Source organism: Sinohyriopsis cumingii, chromosome 12, assembly GCF_028554795.1.
Source record: "Sinohyriopsis cumingii isolate HCF-2022 chromosome 12, ASM2855479v2, whole genome shotgun sequence".
NCBI lineage: Eukaryota > Metazoa > Mollusca > Bivalvia > Unionida > Unionidae > Sinohyriopsis > Sinohyriopsis cumingii.
In genome coordinates, this window is record NC_142972.1 from 34,347,088 (window position 1) to 34,371,249 (window position 24,162).

Genomic DNA, 24,162 nt, shown 5'->3' on the forward strand with positions numbered 1-24,162 from the left:
CATTCTTCTGTCCCTTGGCCATTTAAAATTTTCGCGCTAGATACGGCTATTACCAAATATTGATACGTGTCTAAACAACACCCAAATGTGTTCTGGAAAGATTCCAATGCAGAGAAATTGCACATTTTAATAAACAGATGGGATCAGATTCACATATTGTTTATCGATATCAATACAAATTTGTGGATTTGATTTATAGGACTACTTTTTCTGTAACTTAGTTTAGACCATAGAGGCATCTCAGTCCTCAGAGCACCACAAAAGACAAAAAACATTTATAGCATTAGATTAAAACCCGCTGCTCTCCTGCGATATAACGTTTAAGGCGGTCTTTTCTCATTACTGCCACCAGTCATAAGAAAAATGTCAATAAATATTTTAAATACATACTTTCATATTGTACCCAACGGCGAAAGCGCCTTCAGGAGAGAACTGTGGACCATGCCAATCTCCCCATATGCCCCCATTGCCGATTGTAAGAATACTCAAAACATTTCTCGGGGCATTTGGTACTACAATAAATCCTTGGATTGTAATACAGAGACTCGCAAAATTATTATTGTATGCAACATTGTCAAAGTGTTGTGCCTTAACGAACTTAGCCTAAGTGCTGTTATATCTTCTCTTATCCGATATCTCTACGGCATAGTATACTGTAATTCATAAATTATATTGCATTGCATCCTATTAAAAGTTCATAAATTCAATTAATTTTTATGGTGTGTGGACTCCAGAAGAGGGGACAAGTTGATACAAGAAAGAGATTCTATAAAATAAGAAACACATTTTTCCACGTGACAGTACTGTTTCTGGAGGCGTTGTCGACATGTGCAATACACAATGTATATCTCTGTGAAAGCTATAGATTACACAGCATACAGCAAGTATGATAGATGATCGATTATTTAGCAGTCTTTGTAAACCCAGCATAATTAAATAAGTGCACAGACGGACCACGTGTTCGTCTGCAACTGTGGAATAAAGTTCCAGTTAACTGTAGGAATCGTTGAGTATATTTTATTTGCTTGTTTGTCTTCTTCACTATTTTTCCAGAAATACCCAAAAGGAAACATAAATCTATAAGCATTTGAAATGGCGAGTTCTGGCTCACTAGACTGAGTTTATAAGAGCACATATGCTTTCATCTTATTATCTAAGACCGCAGACAATGATCATATTCCACGAGATTGATAATGATGCTGTCGGAATCCAGAATCACCATTACAAGGAAAATACATTTTTGTCTGACCATTCTGTTATTGGAAAACTGTACAAAAGGATGAATATACGCTCTTATAAAAACCATGCAAGTCCAAATCGCTTCTTTCCCTATCCAAGCTATTCGAGTTGCTTATATTCTTAATTACACACAAATGACGACAAATGATGATCACTGTAGTTCCCTAAAGTTCTGCATTTTGCATAGGACTTAATTTTTAAAGAAAAGAATTTCCAGTTCTCCTTACTACTTCACCAGGATAATTAGAACATATCTTGTATATCTGAGGTATCTTCCAAAGAACAATTATTTCCCTGTATGTGGGTGTGTGATTGATGGATGTAATTTAGATAATGGAGAATACAGCCAGACCCTACATCAGATACCCAACTGTATCAATACTGCCTGCTACTCTAGGTCATTTTTACTTCCTGGACTTCAAAGCTCAATAGTAAAAATAGAAACCGATAACTTATTTTTACTTTATATATGTTTTGAGATTTATTCGTTGCACGTTCTGAAATTAGTGTTACTTACTCTGACAAACATGGTTCCCTATTTTAATACCTGCTAAAGTTTGTCTTCTTTGGACTAGTTCAGGCTGGTTATTCGAAGATATTGTGGCAAATATTTCGATTAGATGTCCGCTTAGCCTTTGCACTCCACAATTAAAAAATGTAAGAAATTGCATCCACATGATATAAAAGCATTATGGAGGTAAGCCAGCATTATCTCCACTCTATGCTCCAAATGCAAACAACTTCACCTTACACCTGTCACTTTCACAGTTCAACGCACTGTATGTGGAGCACCCCTTTATAAATATATTAGAGTCGCCTCCCTTAGATGACACAAGAGTTCGACGAAAGTACACAAAATTTAATTCCCTTTTATTAGAATTAGAGAAAAGAAAAACACAGTAATTATATATATATATATATATATATATATATATATATATATATATATATGGCTCAGAATCTATAACGGCAGCACAATAACGTGCACACAAGGCTAAAGTATAATTTTTTAATTTGTACAGATAAGAATATAGATGAAATCAGACCAGTAGATAGAGCATACAAGTTTGTCAAAGACGCTCATAATAATTTATCAGCCATCAAAAAAAAAAAGATCACGTTTAACACCAGTTGCTTATCGTTTAGTGCTACTGATGTGTCTGAGTTGACGTTCTGTCAATGATACTTTCTTTGGACCACCTGCGATCTGTGCTGATTTCACCAATATTTTTATTCTAGATGTGTTGTCTTGATACTTATTGTAGCGTTGTATTCTGACCAGGATTCAAAGTAGCACTAACCTGATGTTCTGATATTATCATATCACGAGCGATTTAATTACATGTTTTCCACTGGAGCATCAATAACTCTCATTTGTTCACCAACACCCTCAAGCAGCATTAGCTTGTCTGAGAGTATAACATCGATTGATCTATAATTAGGAATAATTCATCTTGCCACACGAGCTCGAAAGTGTATATCAACAACAGATTGTCTAAACAAATCTAAGTGTTTCAGTGAGAAATAATATATCGGATACAGCGTTGTAAAATCCCGATGAGATATGTATAGACCAGAACCAACATTTTGATCACGCGCCATAAATGTAATCAACTGATGATAAGCTAGTACAACATGATTTTTCTCAAACTTTAATAATATATTCTCGGATGTTTCTTGATCTCCATTTATCCTCAAAGAAACTTCACTAACCCCAAGTTTGTCAAACATTATTGGATTGCGTTCCTGCGAATCTACTCGTTCAGCGTTTTGGAAAGCAATACATATATGTCGTGGTGGATCCTAGTGTGATGCTATCTGCCATGTCAATAAACCATTAATATCGCTTTGAATACTGTATGTGGTCATCGTCAAGCATGATAATCCATAAAAGAAGGTAACCGTTCTTCTTCCGCGATGAAGTCATTGCTTGCATCCACAAAGTTTTGTTAGTATTACTTTACCTGCATCAACCCCAGCAGCATGCCATATTGCATCATTGTCAATGATTTTTCTTACAAGTACCGCGGTGCGTTAAGAGCCAACTATAACTTTTCTATCATGTCTGCAGAATCCAAAGTTATCTGATAATGGAATCGCACATGAAAATTCTTCATTGATATTTAACCTTGATCGACGTGGTGCAAAGTCCAAGTTGAAATTTTCATTCATTGATGCAACGTCAGTTCCAGCTGTATTTAGTCTCACTTTATTGCTCTTGGGGCTGATCAGTGGTATCCTTTGCAAACATCATTGACGGACCAGCTGATCTCGCGTAATCATCGCTGTATCTTGTAAGGTTAAGTAACATCATGGCAACATCTACATTTTCGAGACATGATTCAATATTCTTTCCGTAAATGCTATATGTGGCACTGTTCAATAACGCCATAACGCCATTATTAACAAAACCAACTATATCACCAATTCCGTATGTTGTATTATCTACTTTCAAAAGTCTACCTTCGATCTCATTCAATGTCTCAGCGGGCAAGAAATATCTGCTTGTATCTTGAAACTGTAATTCGATTCTTCCATGCCAGTCGGGTACACGCGCATTATCAGAATCATACTGATAATCACGCACCGATTCAGTCTTAAGTAATGGTGAATCCTTGTCAAATGCTGGATCAGATACACACTTAAACATTTTATTATATTTACTATCATCTAACACGAAGACAACTTCCCGCAATTAAACTTGCAGCTATAATCCGAACTTTTTCGCCAGCTAATTATTTCAACCGTTCATTTGCAGCTTGATTTATTATGTTACTGACATTTGCAGCCATAACTTCGGTGCTGGATAATTTTACTGGCTGCGGTTTTACTGGTGGCGGCCTGTGTATTAATCGTGCTAGTCTATCCTTGATTGCTGAGAATGCTTTACTAGCAGCATATCCAACAGCATATCCAACAAACGTCAATAGCTTTCATTCCTAGTTGCTTTGTAATCAGTATTGTTTAGGGGGCTATCCTTCTAAATCAACCCTGAACAACAAAACTGAGTCCATTTTTGTAGATAATTGTATATGTTGGTAATCATAAAGTTATCACCCTGACACTGACATCAAGTGTTTAAAAGCCCTGGACTCTAAGATCTCTCTCTCTCTCTCTCTCTCTCTCTCTCTCTAAACATCACTATTAATACTAAGTATTTCGCAATTTGGGAAATGCCCAATTGCGAAATATATTGCGAAAATAGAGGATGACGTGATCATGTTTACGTGTAAAAGTCACATAGCTCCTGTATGTCCTTGATAAGAACCAATCAATATACTCCTAGAAACAGTTGTTTACTTGACCCTCAGTCAAGGCCAGGAACTAGGTCAAAAATAGAAACAAGTGTTTCTATAATGAGGTATCTAAGTTAAAACTCAGATTAAACTGAATTTTCTGGAAAATATCGAATTTCTTGTTAATAAAATTACATTATATTGACATGTGAAGAAAATAAAAAGATTCCAAAACCCACAAACAATCAAATAAAACAAATACAAACTTAAATCAAGTATAACTTAAATAAAATATATGTAACACTTCCCACCGTAAGAAAAAGAAAGATTTATATGATAAATCTTTCTTTTTGCCATAGATTAAAGAAAAACATCAGAAGAACTCTTATGATTTACACACAGTGTACATAATAAAAAAAATACATTGTTATACAGGGAATGTGCGTCTGCTATTAAATTATCTTTTCGCTTGATGTGCCTGATGTCAGGATTATATTCCTGTAACAACAAACTCCACCTTACCAGACTTTGATTTTTATTTTGCATCTTGCCGATGAACGTAAGGCTGTTGTGGTCACTAAAGACAATCATCGGAGACGGAGCTGAATTAAGGTAAACTTCAAAATTATGTAATGCTAATCTCAAAGCCAAACATTTCTTCTCGATGTTTTAAATATTTCTTCGGTCCTTATTTAATTTCTTAGAAAAATAGCACAATGGATGAACACAAATGTCATACTTTTGAATCAAAACTTATCCAATTCCAAGATCGCTTGCATCAAGATAAAATTTAAATGATTGTCTGAATTGGGTAGCTGTAAGAACTGGAGTGCTTTTAAATATGGCTTTCAACTTATCAAAAGCCTCCTGACATATTTCAGTCCAAATGAACTTGTTTTTCTTACTCCACAAATTTTTCAGAGGTTCAGCAATTATATAAAAATTGGAACAAAATTTTCGACAGTATCCGGCCATACCCAAAAATCACATCACTTGCTATTTATTTACAGGCACAGGGAAATCAGAGAAAGCATTGACCTTAGCATTTATAGGTTTCACTTGTCCATGTCCCACGATATGTCCTAGAAAAGTTACACTAGCACGGCAGAACTCACTTTTAGATAAATTAATTGTCAAACATGCATTAGTGAGTCTGTCAAAAATTTCCGAATTGTTGCTAAATATTCTTTCCAGGTGTCATTGTAGATAATGACATCATCGATGTAAGCATCACAATTGTCTAGACCAGAGGTAATCATATTCATGAGACGTTTAAATGTACCTTGGCGACCCTTTAATCGTAAATGGCATTACTTTATATTGGTAAAGTCCATCTGGAGTCACGAATGCCGAAATTGCCTTTGCTCTTTCCGTTAGTGGAATTTGCCAAAATCCTTTCAGAAGGTCAAATTGCACACTCCTGAGGAAAGATTCAAGAGGTGACAGCCGTATATACCATCCATCCGGCCACTGAGATGTCCGTCTAGCAGACAGTCCAGTACACTGACAAACTGTGCTCAACTGGTAATACAGATAGAAACAATGGTAATGGTAATTTCTCCGCGAATATTCATAGTGATCTCATAGATAGTGCCGTATGAAAACGGTTTACATAATAACTTTGAGAACCAATCCCAGGTTTGGTCGGATTGACATCAGTTTTCCAGTGGCTGTCGAAAAAGTTTATTATATGTTGCCGATTTCTCAATGCCCACTAGCACCAACTGCAAGCCAAGTTTATAAGCCATGATCCGAGAATTTAAAATGCAGTTGTGCCTGAAAAGACAGGTAAAGCAATATTTCGTCACTCTAGTATAAAACACAGTCCGATCCATAAGCCACTGAACTGCTGGCATTGATAGAAACACCTACAATGTGGATAACAATATTTTTAAATTCCACCAAAGTGGTATATGTAATACTGTGAAAACATCGCCCGATTTAGACCCAGCATCGATAGCCATTTGCAACAGAATGAGATATCAGGCAGCGATCATGCATGGGAATCGATGACCAAGATTGCAAATGTCATCTAAATGGCTGTAATGCAATATATCGCTAACATCATGACAGTTTCAACTAAGACTTAGGGACAAGAGGCAGCTAAATGGCTGTATTTCTTGTCCTCGCTCAGACCATAGCACTTATAGGTCCCTGTGCTAGGGTTGTATGCAAGCCGTTAGTCCTTGGCGGTCGAATTGAGAAGGTGTGAAATCATCCAGCACAGGACCTGTTTCTCCAATTTGACTTGCAGTCTGTACCTGTGTTTTGGTCAAATCAATCTCATACTCGTCAACATAGATATATAACGTTGAATATAACCCCAAATCAAGAGTTCATTCATATTTCCATTGGCAACAAACAATTCGGATCAAGAGGAAATTCAATAACGGAAATCAGAAGCAATGTCTCTCATTTAATAAGACCCCAGAAACAATAGATAGTTGCCTTAACACTCAGACAACTAACAGTTTTGGATGAGACTTCTTCATGTTCGCTAGTATTTGATGTATATTTTGGCAGAAACGGATGGACGATTGCAATGTTTTAGGAGGGGCAAATTTGCGCAAGTTCCTTCTGTTTGTCTACGAACGGAAAGCTTTCTAATTTCGAACTTCAAAAGAAAAGATTTCAAATTTCGTGCACTTCTATTACTTCAAAATATTACTTCACAAAACTAATCAACTTTTTCAACAGTGACATCAGTGTATCTCGACTACATCATCCAAAAAACATATGGTAAGTACAATTGTTGTGAAGGTCATCTGTCCCTTTTATATGTCTAGGCTTTTTAGTGATCTAGGAAAAATCAGAACTCAACAAATTTAAGCATTTTGTCAACTAGGCATAGAATGTCAGACCAATTTAAATTTGATCCGCCAACTTCAATTACGCGTGGTATGGATTATCGAACTCTGGTCTTCCAGCGACAGAGTTTTGCAGCTCTTTGGTTTTATGTAGTGTCCCATTATTAGCCGATTCAATCAGTCTAGACAGACCGCAACCAGGGGTTAGGGTAAGTACGTACTTTAGTTAGCATGGCTTATGAGCCGACCTGTTGTCATGCTTCACAACGTGAAGTGACATGTTGGTGTCTCATCTGCACATCAAAATGAAGGCTATAGTCAACACTGTTCTTTGTAGGATGGATATACGGTAATGTAATCTGTGGTGATCTAAATTCTCAATTGGGTGGGGGACGAAATCGCGTTACCTACACATTCTGGTTCACACTAAACTTAAGCATTTAGATCAAAAACATTTTCGGCAGTGTCTGCCAAATTTGTTTATACCTAGAGGTCGATACAATTCGTAAAACGGTCTTTCAGCTGATTTGTCTGCTTTTAGGTTGCCTGGTGATATACCCTTTTCTAACAAGATGAAATTCCAAGCTGCTTATACTGAGTAACGAGTGCAGACAATTGGGACGATTCCCTTTTCCAATCCAACCCCAACATAACTGCTTTGGTCACAAAAATAAACAGGAATTGAGGGGTCGGAACTCCACAGTTATTGTCATGGTCTCTCCCAGATAACATATCGCAGGGCCAACCCTGCTCAAACAGAAGTGGTCTCGGGTATTTTATCCCTAGAGAAGCTTCTTCATGTGTATCTTTTGTCGGGAAAACCGTGTGAAGAAAGGAATTTCAAGCTACAGCTGTGGAGCAAATCTCACTTTCAGAAGGCCATCCCTGTTGTAGGCTTAAAAACGACACTGACTAGTTTTCAGTGACTGGTACAAGGTCCACAAAACTATGGTCTCTTTGAGCGCCTCCTTACAGCAGTTGGCTGAAGTTTTCTCTAGCTTTTGTAAAATATATCGATAACTACTATCTAACACTACTGCTCTACGACATCTGACGTGTTCATACATCTTGAAGAAATTGGTAACAATAAGGATCTACATTACCTATTGGCCAATTCCGATTCTAATAAGAAATAATCTTTCAAACGTTTCCCAGTCTTGGAAAGAATATGTTGTAGGCTTGGAGGAAGTTCCACTAAGACCAAAACCTTGCTAAAGATGTTATCATATAGTGCAAGCTTTCTGATCAGTGTAGATTCGGTATATCGAGTGAGTTGAATACCCTTTCAGTGAAAAAGAACTATATCCAGTTCAACCTATTTTCAATGTGTTTTCGGTGCAAAGCATTGTTCCTCATATCATAACACTCTTAATAGTTTTTATCCATTCTAAGTTAAAGCACTGAATGGTGCCTGAAGAAATACTTTCCATTACAGAAGCATGCACGTGACAGAATCACGCTATCGTGTTTTGGCCATACAACTGAACATACCGGCAGTGGTGACATCTTCCAGAAATGGAGAGTCCGTGGTTTAGTCAAGTTTTTTTATTAAAGTTGAGTGATGCACGCTGTTCTATAGAGTTCGATCGATACAATTCATCGATATATGCAATAATCAAGCTCAGGCTTGAACGTCGGATTGAGATCGGTATAGTTATTCACTCATTATTTCGTCTTCTTCCTGATTTATAAACTAAATTAAGTTCGCTTCAAGAAAACGTAGCTACCCTTACGTTTCCTGTACAAACTTCTCAAAAAACGTCCTTGATTTAATATAATAATTACTCCAAACTACTTTGGCAATGATTTAGTGGATGACGTATTTTAACTATGGAAAAAGACTGAACAGGAATCACTGGCAGAATAAAAACTTTAATAGTTTTATCAAGGAAGTCAGCAAATAATATTCCTTGAACTAAAACAAAAACGTTTTTACAACATATCAATTTGGACAAAAGTTAGACAACTAAACATGGCGTTTACAATTGACCATTAGCTGAAAATACAACATACAATCATGGATGAAAGTTAAGCACACAATGTAGGTATAAATAACGAAGGCTAAATACGTACTGAAGTCGCCATGTAACCATCTGCAAGAGATGTACGAATTGTTTGCCCATCCCTTATGAAAGTGATCAATACTCACATATAACAAGACTGATATTGCAGTGACTATGCGTTATTTGTTGGCAAACATTATAAATAGTTTAGTAGCAGTAGTTCATATTGCATCTATAATGATTTAGAAACTCTGAATCACGGTCCGAAGGAGGGTTGTATTCTGAGGTAAACATGTAATAGGGACGTCGTGATTTGCTACGATGAGCAATTTATGTGACTGTAGGCATTATTATTATTAGTAGTAGTAGTAGTAGCAGTAGAGTATCATCATTTCATAATGTTTTAGTTGAATTTATTTTTGAAAACTACCGACCTAAACAAATTGTAAATGAAAACAGTTGTAAGAAAATTAATTTAAATATTGGTTAGAAATATAGAATTTGTAACAGACAATTTTAAAAGCAATGGAAATTTCCGTATAATTTGCATCTACTGAGGGACATTCTTTTAAACTCATTATCAGCACAACTAGACTTGTGTCGTCAGTTGAATGGTGTTTAATGGAATTAAGGGGTATGACTTTGAAATAAAACATGGTATCGGATGTTCCCAAGTCTTACAAATTAGATCCCACAATTACTTTAAAAATGGCTGATTTGTACCGGAATGTCTGCGTTTGCCATCCTCTGCGACAAATCATACCTCTAGGCACATTTTAAGATTATTACTGTGCACAAGTATTACCAATACTAATATGTATCATGTTTATAAAACAATGAGGATGTGCATACTCGATCTTTTATAAACGGACTTTTGTCACTGAAAAGGTGATTGATAATTAATCTTGTAAACTCGACACATTCGATAGTCACTCAAGCAGTCGTTTTGTTGCCTGTATGTTCTTTATTTTGATATGTGAACTTCTGTTTGATAAGGAATGTTTCCTTGTCGAAGAGTATGAGGTATTCATCACTAATATAGTCTGAAAGGCTTAAGCTGTTTGCATTAAACTCACTTTTCAATCCCAATCAAGTTATATCGTTAACCTTTCTGAAGAACATATACTGAGTTAGCATTATCCAGCCAATCGATGCTATAAAGAAGTATTTTAGTATTCCTGTCTATAGTACAGTTCATGTTTGGTACCTTGCCAAAACTGAATATAAAACTGGACTTATATGTTACTTCAAAATATACCTAGAACTATTGTTAATGGGTGATGAATATATTATACAATTTCAGTCAACCGATACAGTCTACTACTAGAGTCATTGACAAGTCGATTATGTTAATCGGTCACATGTATTCTATGCACACTGAATTTATAGTCGAGCGATTCGTCCCAACACATTCTGTATAAGAATACTATTTAATATGTGCTACAAGTAAATTTCTGGAAACCGTTCAAAAACGCCAGATATTAAGTACGAATCAAATACCCGTGTTTCGATCAGCTTCAAATGCTCTAAGCAATGATAAGTATACTTTTATAAATCCATAACTTTGAACGGCATGTTTACGTGATAACCATTTTGAACCATGTATGTAATGTTGGTTCAGCTTTAACCGTTATGTTAGGTATACATTGCGCAAAAACTACGTGGTCATTGATGATACTTCAATATATGTCAATATCGTTATATTTCAACCGATCGCTGCCAGTAGTTGACGCTTTATGTTTCAAAAGATTGTTGTCGCCCTTACGATAAGAATCATTTAGTTTCATTGCAAACTAATTAAACACGTTTTATAAACAAATTAAAAAGTAGCATATAAACCAATCAAGAACTACAGTTTCAAAACGAGATTATATAGCAGTATCTGCAATTAGTAAGTTAAACAACACTAGGGCATAGAAAACAGTTTTAGAGTGATAACGGTATGAGTCATTGGATTTATTATGACATTTTATCATGAAAGTGCATAACAGATATAAAGAGATAGCATTTTAAAAAATGTAATGAGAAAATACAGACTTTAGTATGCGATACAGAAAACTATGACATAGAAGAATTAAAATATATTTCTTAACTGAAAGATAAATATAGAGATTCTAGAGAACAGAACGTCAATATTAGTTGCTACAAGCAAGGGAGGCATACAATCGTTTGCTGAGAATGGATTCAAGTTGAATAGAAAATGTTTAATTCTTGGCTATTTAAATATCTCCCATACAATGTAAACTGATATAGCAATTACAGACCGAGAAAGACCTTTATTGCATCAAAACAATTAAACACATAAATGGTGGTCTTACGCTATCTTTGCATAGAATAATTGTTATATTGGGTGTTACAATATTATGATGAACTTAAATGCAGTATATCATATTACTTTAATGAACTTAAGAAAACCAGGGTTGTATATATTGCTGATGACTTACAACTTTGATATGTACACGAAACAAAACCAAAACGGAAGTGACTGCTTACTATGATTAGAAAGAAAGGGAACGTCTTTTTATGTTAAAAACACAATACACAAATAACCATATAGCAGCAATTGTGCTATATATTGCGTCAACTATGAAACTAAATTGCTAGGATCCTACAACGAATCAGAGAATAATACTGATATCAACAAATTTTGACACAGTTCTTGACTTTTGAAAATGTAAAAGTATATAGTAACTTTGGTTGAATAAGTTGAACAAAAGTATTATTTCCTTGTTATTTATTCTTCTTTGTTAAGAATGTTTTAGACGCAGACTTTGTTTCTGTTAAAAGTTTACAAAGATGTTTCATAATCATATATAATATGCGCTTAAAAGACGACTTGGGAAACGTTATAACTTTTCATACTATGCCTGTAACATATTATTTTCATGTAAAGTAAATATAGCTAACACGATGTTATAAATATTTAAATTTCTGTAAGAGAGGCGTACGACTTTGGTTTATCTTTTACAAAAATGAGACAAAAAAGACACAATGACCACACCAACGGGTGATGCAAATAAAAGTGAATTAAAACTCAGATTCATACATCCCGGTGATTCTTTACAATTAACTGAATGGATGCAGCTTTGTGACAATTTGTAAATAAATGATAATGCTTAAATAATTCGGTAGTTTGGAAGTCACCATAATATTAAGAGGAAAGAAGCTAATAAAGTTAACAACTATTGAAAAGAGTGGTACTGAAAGAGCTAAAAATATCTCAGATTTATAAACAATATATTGATCACAGAAATATATTGGAGGTCAGCAAACAATATGCAGCTTACACTTAAGGTCATATAAATAATCAGCCCCTATTCTTCACACTGAATTATCATGTACTTACTAACACGAAATGCACATTGTTTTGTCGAATCAATGTGTCTGGAGGGATTTAAAATAAGATCTCGAAACGCTATGAGAAGTTGTTCTCTATAAATAGAATGGAAACAGTAGTGTGATTAGTAGAGGAACATACGCTACTATCTCTTCAATTATTTGATCCTGATGGACTAAGTAAAATAGTTTTGCATTTAACACGTGCAGATTTCGATGAATACAGAGAAAGACACTTGGCAACCTAACTAAAACGTTGAGCGACAATGACTGTTGACTCCTGACTAGAACAACCTTGATCATGATTGTTGACTAATCACTAGAACAACCTGGATGATGATTTTGATCTAGATGCATCTACTCATCCCGAGGCGTTTACCTTCCCTGACAGAAGATAAAACCTGAAAGATCTAGTCAAACGCAAATTGTTGGGGGGGGGGGATTGTTGTTTTTTCTATGGGTCTTTCCATTTCTTTTGTTTTGTTGCGGGTTGGTAAAGAGATTTGTTTGGGTTATTTTGTTTTGCTTTATTTTGTTTTGATTTTCTTCTATGTTTCTGGTTAACAGGGATAATACATTCTAATTTTGTTTCTTACCGGTGTTTGTACATAACAACTAACGTGGATAACAAAATATCGCGTACATTGAATATGTTAAACATTAGGGTTCGGGTTGGATTTTATTTATCTATCTCACTTAATGATCTTGCATGGCGAACCCTTCATATTTCTGCAGCTCTGTATCTTCCACTCAATTCGATTTTGTCACAAAAACTCTTTTTTTTTTTCATCTCTTAGGACAGTTTGAAATTCTACATTTTACTTACCATGAAAAACAGATCGTGCTTATAAATGTGTTTACTGATGATCGAAAAAAAATCACCTAAGCTGCAGTTAGATTAAATACTGCACGATGAAACGTTGCGTAACAATTGTCGTATCCGTGGAAGAAGTGTCCTCCTATCGAGCTGCAAAGTCAGGTGGAGATGGTGAAAGAAGCCCAAAAGAACTCTTTTAGATCTGGTGAGAATGGGACCTTTTGTGTTATTATAGGTTACAGCCAAAGCCTTGCCAAGGAGAGATCACTGACAATTGTTTTGCTTAATGTATTGTGTAAAATAGTGATCTGCAGGTTACGTTTGGTTTGAATTATGTTAAGGGTGTGGAATCCATGCAAAGAAGTACTTACGGAGGTGAGTGTCTTTTCTATAAATTTCTCATAAGCTAAGTTTCATTAAATTCATGATATAGATACACGCATTATTTTTGTATCCGCTGATTTGATTTACCTGTATCTGTAGGTTCGAACAGTTGCATTGTATATAAACAAGGAGGCTAAAGAAACGTAACTTTTGTTCGGGCAAATGAAATGACTAATAATTGAATAAAGGAGTTTATGCTTCTCTATGTTAAGCACAAGCACTGTTTAATTAAAATTTGTGCATTTATTTTAGTCAATTTTTACATTTCGATCAATTTTAGTGAAGTCATTTTTAGAGACAATGTTCTATTGTACTATTAAAGGCGAAAGTTTGATATAAAGTATATATGACTTTCAACTTTTGTCTCAAACGAAATTTTTTATATGTAATTTCCAAATACTGAGCTATGTAACTTTGATGTACTTGACACCATTTATATGTCTAAATGTGGTGAGGTTTTCAGCAAAATTAAAGTAAAGTTAGTAAGCTATTTAAATAAGTGACATAACCAATTATATCTCTACACTGGATTTATTTTTTCCATTGAGGAAATCTATATGCCCTTATTAAACATTTCAAATCTGTATGTCCTTGTTTTATGCTGATAAAATGTGTCTTCTTTCTAATCCCCCCTCTCTCTCTCTCTCTCTCTCTCTCTCCATCAGAATGAACAGATAACAAATTGTACCAAGGCCTTACAATCCTTTAATACAAATGTATTTTGTCAAGGACGCGCCATAGAAGAGATGCATAAAAACAAACTCCAAGCAATAAAAAGAAAGCTTTGAGTATTAACTTATTAATTTATTTTCTACCTGAAACCTGAAAGGTAATAGTGACTGAATTTACTTGAATTCTTGCTATTTGATATTATGTGTCATCGATGCAGTGTATCATGCCTTTTACACTCTCACGCAAACAGTTATAAATCTTAATTGAAAATAGTAATAAAATTTATTTGCATATGTATCGATTCTAACCCCTAATAAAATCCAAATTTTGATTGAAAGCGATGGAGAAATCGGGTATTGATTAGTGCAATTGTAAAGCGAAATTGAAAGTTCACTAACCTCAAATTATTGAACAATTTTTGAACTTGTTTTAATCGTGTTAGTAATGGTGAAGATAGAAAACCCTGACTTACAATTTTTAATACAAAGAAAGGCCACCTTTTTAGTCGATATAAATCAATATTGCTACCGTAATTAAGTGGGAAACGTTATATGGTCACTAGTGCATCCGCTCATAGTATCAATATAATTTTTTCTTCTTAATCATTAGATATATCATATCTCATTAAACCAAACAGTACTGTGTAACTGACATGAATATATTTGCTTCAATACTAGTATGACTGTTTTCGCTTTCTGTGTAGATGTAGCTACTAACCTGGCTAAGACAGCTCGGACCGCACAAAAGAGGCTTTTAAATAACATACAAGATCGAGAAAAAAAATATTAATACTTTCCTTCAAATAATTCACTTCATCCGCTCTTTGCACAACTTCCCAAAGGCAGTTAAATTAATGTACTAAGTATCATTGAGTTAGCAAAGTACTACAGAACACTTCGATGTGTTGATATATTGAATGGCATATAATGGCAACTGCTAACTTCCAAGTCATCGCCGGAAGATCTTGTCGAATAATAGTTAAACTGTATAGTGTCCATGGAGACATGTATTAGCAAATGTATTGCATAGTAATCACCAATACTTTGTATATCGAGTCATGAAATACGATGATGAGACTGTGCGCATTTGAAATCACCAAAGGTAGAAGGGACAAGTCGACAGTGGGTTGGGTTGTGTTGTTAATGACTCTTTCAACATTTTATTGACCATATTATGCCATTAAAATGGGAGCTAAGTGCATTTCTCAAAGACACACCAAGGCAGTCGTCCCGGACGGGCGGGTTTTCAATCCGCGACCAATTTGATTATATGTCCAAGACAATATGAACTGATCTACCGCGGCTCCCTACAAGTAGGTAAGATTTGTGTGTACTTGTCTTGTTGCGCTGAATGTTTACCTTTACTTCGGACTTAAATGTACCATAGCGTCCTAGACACTGTTTCACCATTAATCTTAAAACGTTATAGCTGTATTAGCTTTTATGACTTATGCTCGCACCATTTAAATGTAAATTGTATTACGTTTTAGAATTATGTACCAGAGGTGCAAGCTAGATACAGCATTCTGCAGAATAATCCCTTCAATGTGTATAAATCATAAGTGTGAGAGAAGAGAAAGATCTTTGCTTGTGATTGATTTTATAGATGGGAAACACAATTATGTTTCCTGTTAGGTCAGTGCCGTCATCCTTTGTTCTGTTCCTAAGATCTTCTTGTTTTTTAACAATGTTACTATTTCTAACGTGATACATTTTCATAAATGTATGTGCATGCATAACTGTTGTTTAAAACCATTATATACACAACTGTTTGGACTTCAGTGTATGTAAATTAAGTCATTAAATATGGCATTTGATATGACATTTTGGTATTTATACGATCGTACATTTCACCATTAAATTACACATGGTATGTACGTCATTACGTGTCAAAATGGGAAACTAGCAATATTATTATTGTTTGCCTCAAGATATAATTTAAATAACTGCACTTTTTCAAGCTAGTTTTATATAAAAGATATCCAATTATGAGACAAATAAATTTCGAAAATCTATGTTCATGTCGTTATTAAATCTTATTTTAAATGTTGAAAATTATACTGGCACAGTAGATAATGTATTCAACGTGTTTAACTAACCACTGAACTCCAACTAAATCCTCTCAGTTTAAAAACAATTTTCACCAGAGTAAGAATTATTTACGACTTTTCCGTTAATGATTCGTTATGTAACACATGTAATATCACATTGTAACAAGCAGTAACGCGTATAGTGTTTATTCATAATCTACATATTCGTGGCATAATGCAATACAAAATTACACAATGTACATTAACAATAAATTTGTGAACAACGTTAGAAATGTCTAGAATCTGCCCTCAAAACACCCGGCATCTCACATCTGTAGTGAACGGTGGTTGCATTTTAAAGTCGCAGCTGGAAGTTTCAAACAGCCATCATTATTGTAAGGCATTTTGTGAAAGCAATATATTGTCTTTATTCTGTGTTAACTCAGACAATTTTGATGTACAAACTATATTTTCTACCTTTGAACACAAATTTGTCTTTCTATTGTTTAGCCTAATGCTTCATCATGCACACCTATCCATCGTATATTAAATCATTTGTATATGTTTGTATCAGAGAGATACTAATAATCTGTTATTTGTTATTTGAAGGGATACTCTCCTTTTCGTATATGCTATGCCAGAGAGGTTAGGAGTGTCTGCTTTACAGACATTATCGAGTATACATTGTAAAAAACCCAGACTAAAAGCATTTGTTTCACTCCTCTAGTTAGACAGGTAAAATCACTGTCATTTTTAAAGACAATAAATAACTTGTAAACCTTGAATATAACACAACAACATGATCATATTTTAAAAGACGATAAACACACCGATGATACATCTCAGATTGATGTAGCAGGTTGTATGCTCGCATTTCTAGGTGCCACGTTCCAACCGGTCTATTCCATTTGTAATCCTGGCAATTTTTTATTATTGGTATTCTGGTATCAATGATTTATTGAAGATCCAGCTTGCTATTGGCGGGGCTGGACGCGAGACTCCCAGAGATCCATTCTTCCATCCTCCTACTGAAAATAGTAATCATATGTAATGACCGTGATCAATGTGAATGGAAATGTGCACAAATATGCATATCCAGTGGTGTCGACAAATAACTAAACATACACAAGGTCTATATTTGCTCCTGCAGAGTCTTTGACTAAATTCCAAATACAATGTTTTCCATTCAACGAAATAATTTCAAAATCAATTTTTCATTCATGATACGCTAATTTATTCATCGCTAAAGACTCCTTGAACCTCACAGAATACAATTTACTCTAACGGAATGACTTAATTCAAAATCGAATTCTTGTCAAAATATATAAACACACATACCATTGAACTCAGACGGTGCTTCACTGTTAAGAGTCGTTGTAGAATCGCTCACTTTGTTAGCCCTATAATAAAATGAAAAGTATATAGTGCATGAAATGTAAGAGCTAAGTGCCCGCATGCAAAGTAAAGGAAAGAGTTTTCACTTTTCTGTATGGACGAAGTTGTACCGTGTGTATTACACCATTAGTCAGTAATGTAACCCATCTCGATATTGCATCGTGGGTATTACACCATTAGTCATGAATGTAATTGTCTAGAAGATGTTCCGTGTGTATTACACCATTAGCCAGTAATGCAAACCGTCTCGATGTTGAACCGTTTATATGATACTCATTAATGCAAACCGTCTCGAACATGTGTATTACGCCATTAAGCAGTAATGCAAACCTTGTCGATGTTGAACAGTGTATATTATAACATTACCCAGTAACCGTCTATAAGTTGTACCGTGTGCATTACAACAATACTCAGTAATGTCAATCGTCTCGAAGTTGTACAGGTTGCAACTGACCATTGCACAGTAATGCAAACCGTTTCTGTATGTACAGCGTGTATTGCACGATTAGTCAGTAATGCAAACCACCTCGAAAGTGTCCAGTGTGTATTGCATCATTACTCATTAATGCAAATGTCCCGAAGATATATTGTGTATTACACTCTTACCCAGTAATGTAAACCGCCTCGAAGATATACCGTGTGCATTTCGCCATTACTCAGTAATATAAAACGTCTCTAAACATGTACTCAATAATGTGTGTATTGCACCATTACTCAGTAATGCACACCGTCTGCAAGATGTACATAGTGTGTTGCACCAATACTCAGTAAAGCCAACCGTCTATAAGATGTACAGTGTGTATTACAATATTACTCATTCATATAAACCGTCTCGAAGATTATTTTGTGTATTACTCCATTACTCAAAAATGTTAAGGTTTATGTTTTCAAATTTTTTAATAAACCATATATTATTAGGTAAATCCTCCTTTCCAAACCTTGGCTATTTGACAGTAAATAATTGGGAGTAAACGGTCGTAAATTCGCTAACGCAAAGCGCCATGCAGTGTTCAACAGCGGCAAATAAAGAAAACTATATAATTTGTTTCTCTTTGCATGGTACAAAATCGAAACACATACAACATGTTTTATAAACCTTGCCTTTCTGTATATAAGTGCTAATAAGATGATGCATAGCGGAATTACAAAAATACAGACTGACAGCATTTACATAACTATTTGTACCATCCTACATTAACGATGCCGATTGAGATTCATCATTACATATCTGTACTTAAGATTATTTTTTAATATAATTGTCTTGACCAACAATATTTTATGTTACAGTGATTACTGAGAATAAAAACACACAAAAAAAATTTTGGACATATTTACATAACAAAAAGTTTCCTTAGGAAGTTTTGAAAAAAGTAAATCTATCGTACAAATAAGAAGCTATTACCTGCTCTTCTTTCTTCTTACAATCAAAGCGATGATTAGAGCTAGAAACGCGAGTAGAAGCAGGAGTAAAGGCAATATCAGCTCTAGTTGAGCTGAAAAAAAGATTTCCATCACTTCCATTGTATGACATTGCAATACATATCCATTATGATAGAGTGTAAATCTGCAATTCTTAGGTAGGGCCAAACAGTTTCATATGATTAACCATGGGGTAAATCTTTTATTCATCGCTATCTATCTGTAATGTAGCTAACAATCTCGAGATATACTTATCTTCGCTCACTTTTACAGGGTGGGCTTATGCAAAACGTATTGAGTGAAATAGCTTCAAGACGTTTTTGTGGAGCAAATATATTTTTTTTAAGTTTGATGTATAACATTATATTTCTGATATGTTCCTTTTAACATAAAAATAAATATCTGAATGACTTCCCTGTATTGAATTGCAGATGGGTGGAGTTTCATCTGGTTGATTCGGTGTATGTGAGAAAGAGAACCTTTTCCAGTATTTTTTATTGTCGCGATATACGTTGTATTCGTTCTTGCAAAGAACTATAGGAATGTTTCATTTTGAATTACAACTATAATTTCAAACATTTTGAAGATGACAGTGCAAAGGAAAAAGAAGTAGAAATGTGTAAGAAGAAAATGGGATGGTTTCTATAATTAATACATTTTGCCTTATGAATGGAGGGTGATGCCTATATTGCAGAATAGTTTTGTAGTAAATGGTCATAACTTGACGATAATTCTGATTATGATGACAATAACAGTGACAAAAGTGAAGAGAAAGAGAAGTAACACTATGGTGCTGGTGATTACTATGACAACTGACGACGACGAATAACGACGATGAAGACAAAGAAAGAGCAGGGAAAAGAAGAGGATGGTGTGGATGTCATTATACCGACTATGTTGACGATGATTGAAGAAGGAGGATATGGAGTATGTGGTTAAAGAAGAATAAAAGAATTTGATGTTTTTTATACTTCAAGCATATCATACCATCCGCGCAATTCTTTCCACGCCAGCCTATCTGGCATTCGCATGAGTATGAACCAGCCATATTTGTGCAGTCTCCATGTTCACAAGGTGTATATTCACATTCATTAATATCTGAAATGCAATGTATGAAAATAATAGTTCTCTTCAAAAGTCAAAATTCAAATAGACATACACATATATTATATCAAGCAACATATAATGATTCTCCAAGATTATAAGAAACACATCTACAGACTTTTACAGCATTTAAGATACACATAATTAAGTAGAAATAAGTATAATTTATTTGTTAGTTAGAATGTTTTCGGTAAAAATCGGTACATTTTTGCAGCGATCTTCATAGTGCTACCTAAATTATCTATATAATAAAAACCTAAATCAGCAATTTATAATCTATATTTCTCTAAATTATCAGCAAAATTTCGATGTGCCACGTACATCAGGAATAATTTACAAAACAATTTTTAACATGAAAATCCGTTTATCTAAAGCGCAATCTTTCATTCTCAAGTTACGTATTTCTGGGAAGGGCTTTCTGAGAATTACTTCCCGAAATGAAACATGTTGACATAAAGTAAATGGCAGCAAATTTGGGCAATAACACAAGCACAGATTTTCCTTGTACCCTCTGAACAGTGTTTCCCGTCCCAACCATTGGAGCATTTGCAGAAGTAAGAACCATCGGTATTGTTGCAGGTACCATCATTTTCACAGGGCGATATATCACATTCATTTACATCTGGAATAGAATAAATATGACATGCAACGCTATTTATAGATTCATCAGGAACTTTCGTACCTTATGTCAAAATAAAAACAAGAAAAAGGTGATCAAATATTTTTTCAGGAAGTGTATACCAATACAAGAACACGTTTAAGCGGCTAGAATATTCTTATATGAAATAGATATAAATGTATGAGGATGTTCTATGGTTAGAGTCCGCAACTCGTAACCACATATATGAAGCTATATAGGTATACAGAGCAGGCCGTGTCGGAACAAAATCATAATTATACAAATCACGTAATGCTGATGTTCTCGAATGACGCTGATGTTGCCTGCTACCTTTCAAACAATTTATGTGATCACTGTGAATCTAGTTGTGCAACAAACATTCATCATACACATTTATAACATTTGTACGAGAATAATCGAAGCAACATAGCAAATAATTACGATGAACATCATAAGCGTCAGCGGAAACTGAAACATTAGTTGGTATGCATGTCTTTAGTTTATACCTGCAATCTTTAAAAAATTTCAAAGCAATTAGTAAATATTTAAAAACTCTTTCGAAAATAAATATTCATGGCCTGCATTAAAGTATTGCCTATCACAAAACGATATAGCTTGAGAAACGTTTAGCAACACTCCAGTGGTCCTTACGAGTAGTGTGGCAGTGAATAAAGCAAATAATCCTCACTTATCTTGAAGTATGTCATACTATAATGTTTACGACGCAATGTCAGTCAAAAGTCTCGTAAATGCTAGCAAATAGACGTGTGTGACATACAACATACTCCTTTAGATTTTGTGTAAAGTTTATAACCACGTTTGTCGGAGATGTTTAATCATTATCTAATATTTAGAATACATCTGGAACGAAATTTCTAATATCATCATTTTTTAATAAAATGAGATATAGATACAATGTTTCCCTTTACTCAGAGTTGTGCGTCAGGGACGCACGCTGGAGAAAATTGACGCACACATTTTGTTGCTGTACGTTTTTTTGACGCAAAGGATTTTCATAATATTATCAGTATTTATTTAATACCCAATGCATTGGACGATGTATGGCATCGTATATACTTCGAGCATAGGCATTGACTGGTTCCCCCGCTTTGTTTGCTCCCTGCCTTGCGCTCCTCTATTTGTATAGCAAAGTGCAATGCAGGGAACATATAAAACAATGAACCAGACTAGCATAGGCAATGTTATGACGGAGTAGCTTCCCCTAATCTCGCAAGCTTCTCGCGATTTCCATCGAGCTCAGCAAGCTGTCATCTAGATGTTTTTATCTCAAGGCTTGTTGCACTAGAAAGTGATCACCAGATTAAAACGTTATGCACTAAAATGCATTAGCCAAGAAAGTGAAAGAAGCAGAACACAAAAGAGTAACTGTGGAACTAACTTTAATGAAAAATGGAGAAAATAATTTCCTTGACTGGAATACGGCACATTCATTATGATTACCGGTGCGACTTCTGATTGCGTGATTGCAAAGACTGCAAAGGTGAATAATCTTTTCGTGACAGGATTTTAAAATTTTCAAAAATCTGCCTTCGTTCGCCATAAGATATCTGGAGAACACATTATAACCTAAGACATTATTTCACAACAATGAAATCAGTAAACTTGCAGAGACAACTGCGTTTTTTGGATTACAAAGTCAGTGGGTCATTGCATATTTTGTTTGTTTTTAACTTTTGCTGCAATAAAAGAAAGATCTTAAAGTTCAAGTGTAACTTATTAGAAAGAAGATGAATCATTATCCTCCTGGATATTTGAATAAATGTGTTGTAGGACGAAGTACAATGGAACCTATGATAGTATACATTTTATGAAAGGCAGTAAATTAACTCCCATTTCATTAAAAAGAGTTATTTGGCTTTCTGTATTGGCTTATATGTAATGTGCTGGGCTATAATATTGCTTGTGCAGACTGTTCAAAGTACGACTTTAAAAGAAAAATGAACTAATACAATTATTCTTGTAATGGACAATGCATTTGTTTGTTAATTGTGCATGTTGGTATATTTGTATGTTGAGAGAGAGAGAGAGAGAGAGTATATTGTGCAAGTTGCAATATCCTATTTCAAGCTGAAAAAGTACGAGTCGTATGAAAATTTGTCAATATTTTTTTAACCCCCACATTTTTTATTTGACCCCCAGTTTTGAAACCAAGGGGTTTTTTGTACCCTCAATTTTACACCCCTGGGGAATACACTGTAGATACAAATGGATATATCTTGTTTAAATGACGTAATAATATGTATGGGCATTATTTTAAAACGCCTAAGCATTTTAATGTTATTGTCAGTAACAACGGCAAAAATAAAATGAAATATGTTTTTAAAAACACGTCATAAAGCAGAAAAGAGCAAATCCATATAATTAGTAGCAAGCCTACAATTAACATTAATAATTTCAGTACCAGTGTATACATATATATATATATATATATATATATATATATATATATATATATATATATATATATATATATATATAGAGAGAGAGAGAGAGAGAGAGAGAGAGAGAGAGAGAGAGAGAGAGAGAGAGATAGAAAGAGAGGAGAGAGTCTATATATATATAGAGAGAGAGAGACAGACAGACAGACAGACACACAGACAGACAGAGGAGTGAGATCTAAATATAGAGATAGAGATACAGACAGAGGGACAGTCGCCAAAAGGAAGACAGGGACGCAGAGAGAGAGAGAGAGATACACACCAACTGAACAATTCTTTTCAGTCCAGCCCATAGTGCAGTTACAAAAGTACGAGCCGTATTCATTTGTACAATTGCCGCCATTTTGACAAGGATAGAAATCACACTCGTTAATGTCTGTAATTGGAATTAAGAAGGCCGCAATTGCTACGATTAACAAATTTATACAAATACTGAAATCGCAAATGTGTGAAGAAAGCACACAAAAACAATATTCTTAAACTTCCAACGCAGAAACTAATTTATATAAAACGTATTATAACTCAATGCCGTTCTATTTTCAAAAGACAAATCTATTAGTAAATATTACATTAAAATAATATTTCACTTGAAGAAATCGTATTGATATAAATACCATGCTGGAAATATTTTGTTTGTAAATAA

At 34.6% G+C, this 24,162-nt stretch overlaps 1 protein-coding gene across 1 annotated transcript in view; it reads right to left on the bottom strand.

Moving 5' to 3' along the window:
* Nucleotides 1–23,891, bottom strand: part of LOC149786232 (uncharacterized) — a 68,909-nt gene extending 45,018 nt beyond the window's left edge. Inside the window, exons 1-6 of the mRNA XM_089975911.1 lie at nucleotides 23,782–23,891; nucleotides 20,950–21,063; nucleotides 20,325–20,435; nucleotides 19,321–19,411; nucleotides 17,862–17,923; nucleotides 391–524 (exon numbers count right to left, since the gene is read on the bottom strand). Of these exons, the coding sequence (XP_089832037.1) occupies nucleotides 391–524; nucleotides 17,862–17,923; nucleotides 19,321–19,411; nucleotides 20,325–20,435; nucleotides 20,950–21,063; nucleotides 23,782–23,812 (543 nt within the window). The 5' untranslated portion in view covers nucleotides 23,813–23,891. The remainder of the gene's footprint in view (nucleotides 1–390; nucleotides 525–17,861; nucleotides 17,924–19,320; nucleotides 19,412–20,324; nucleotides 20,436–20,949; nucleotides 21,064–23,781) is intronic.
* Between the last annotated feature and the right edge of the window lie 271 nt (nucleotides 23,892–24,162).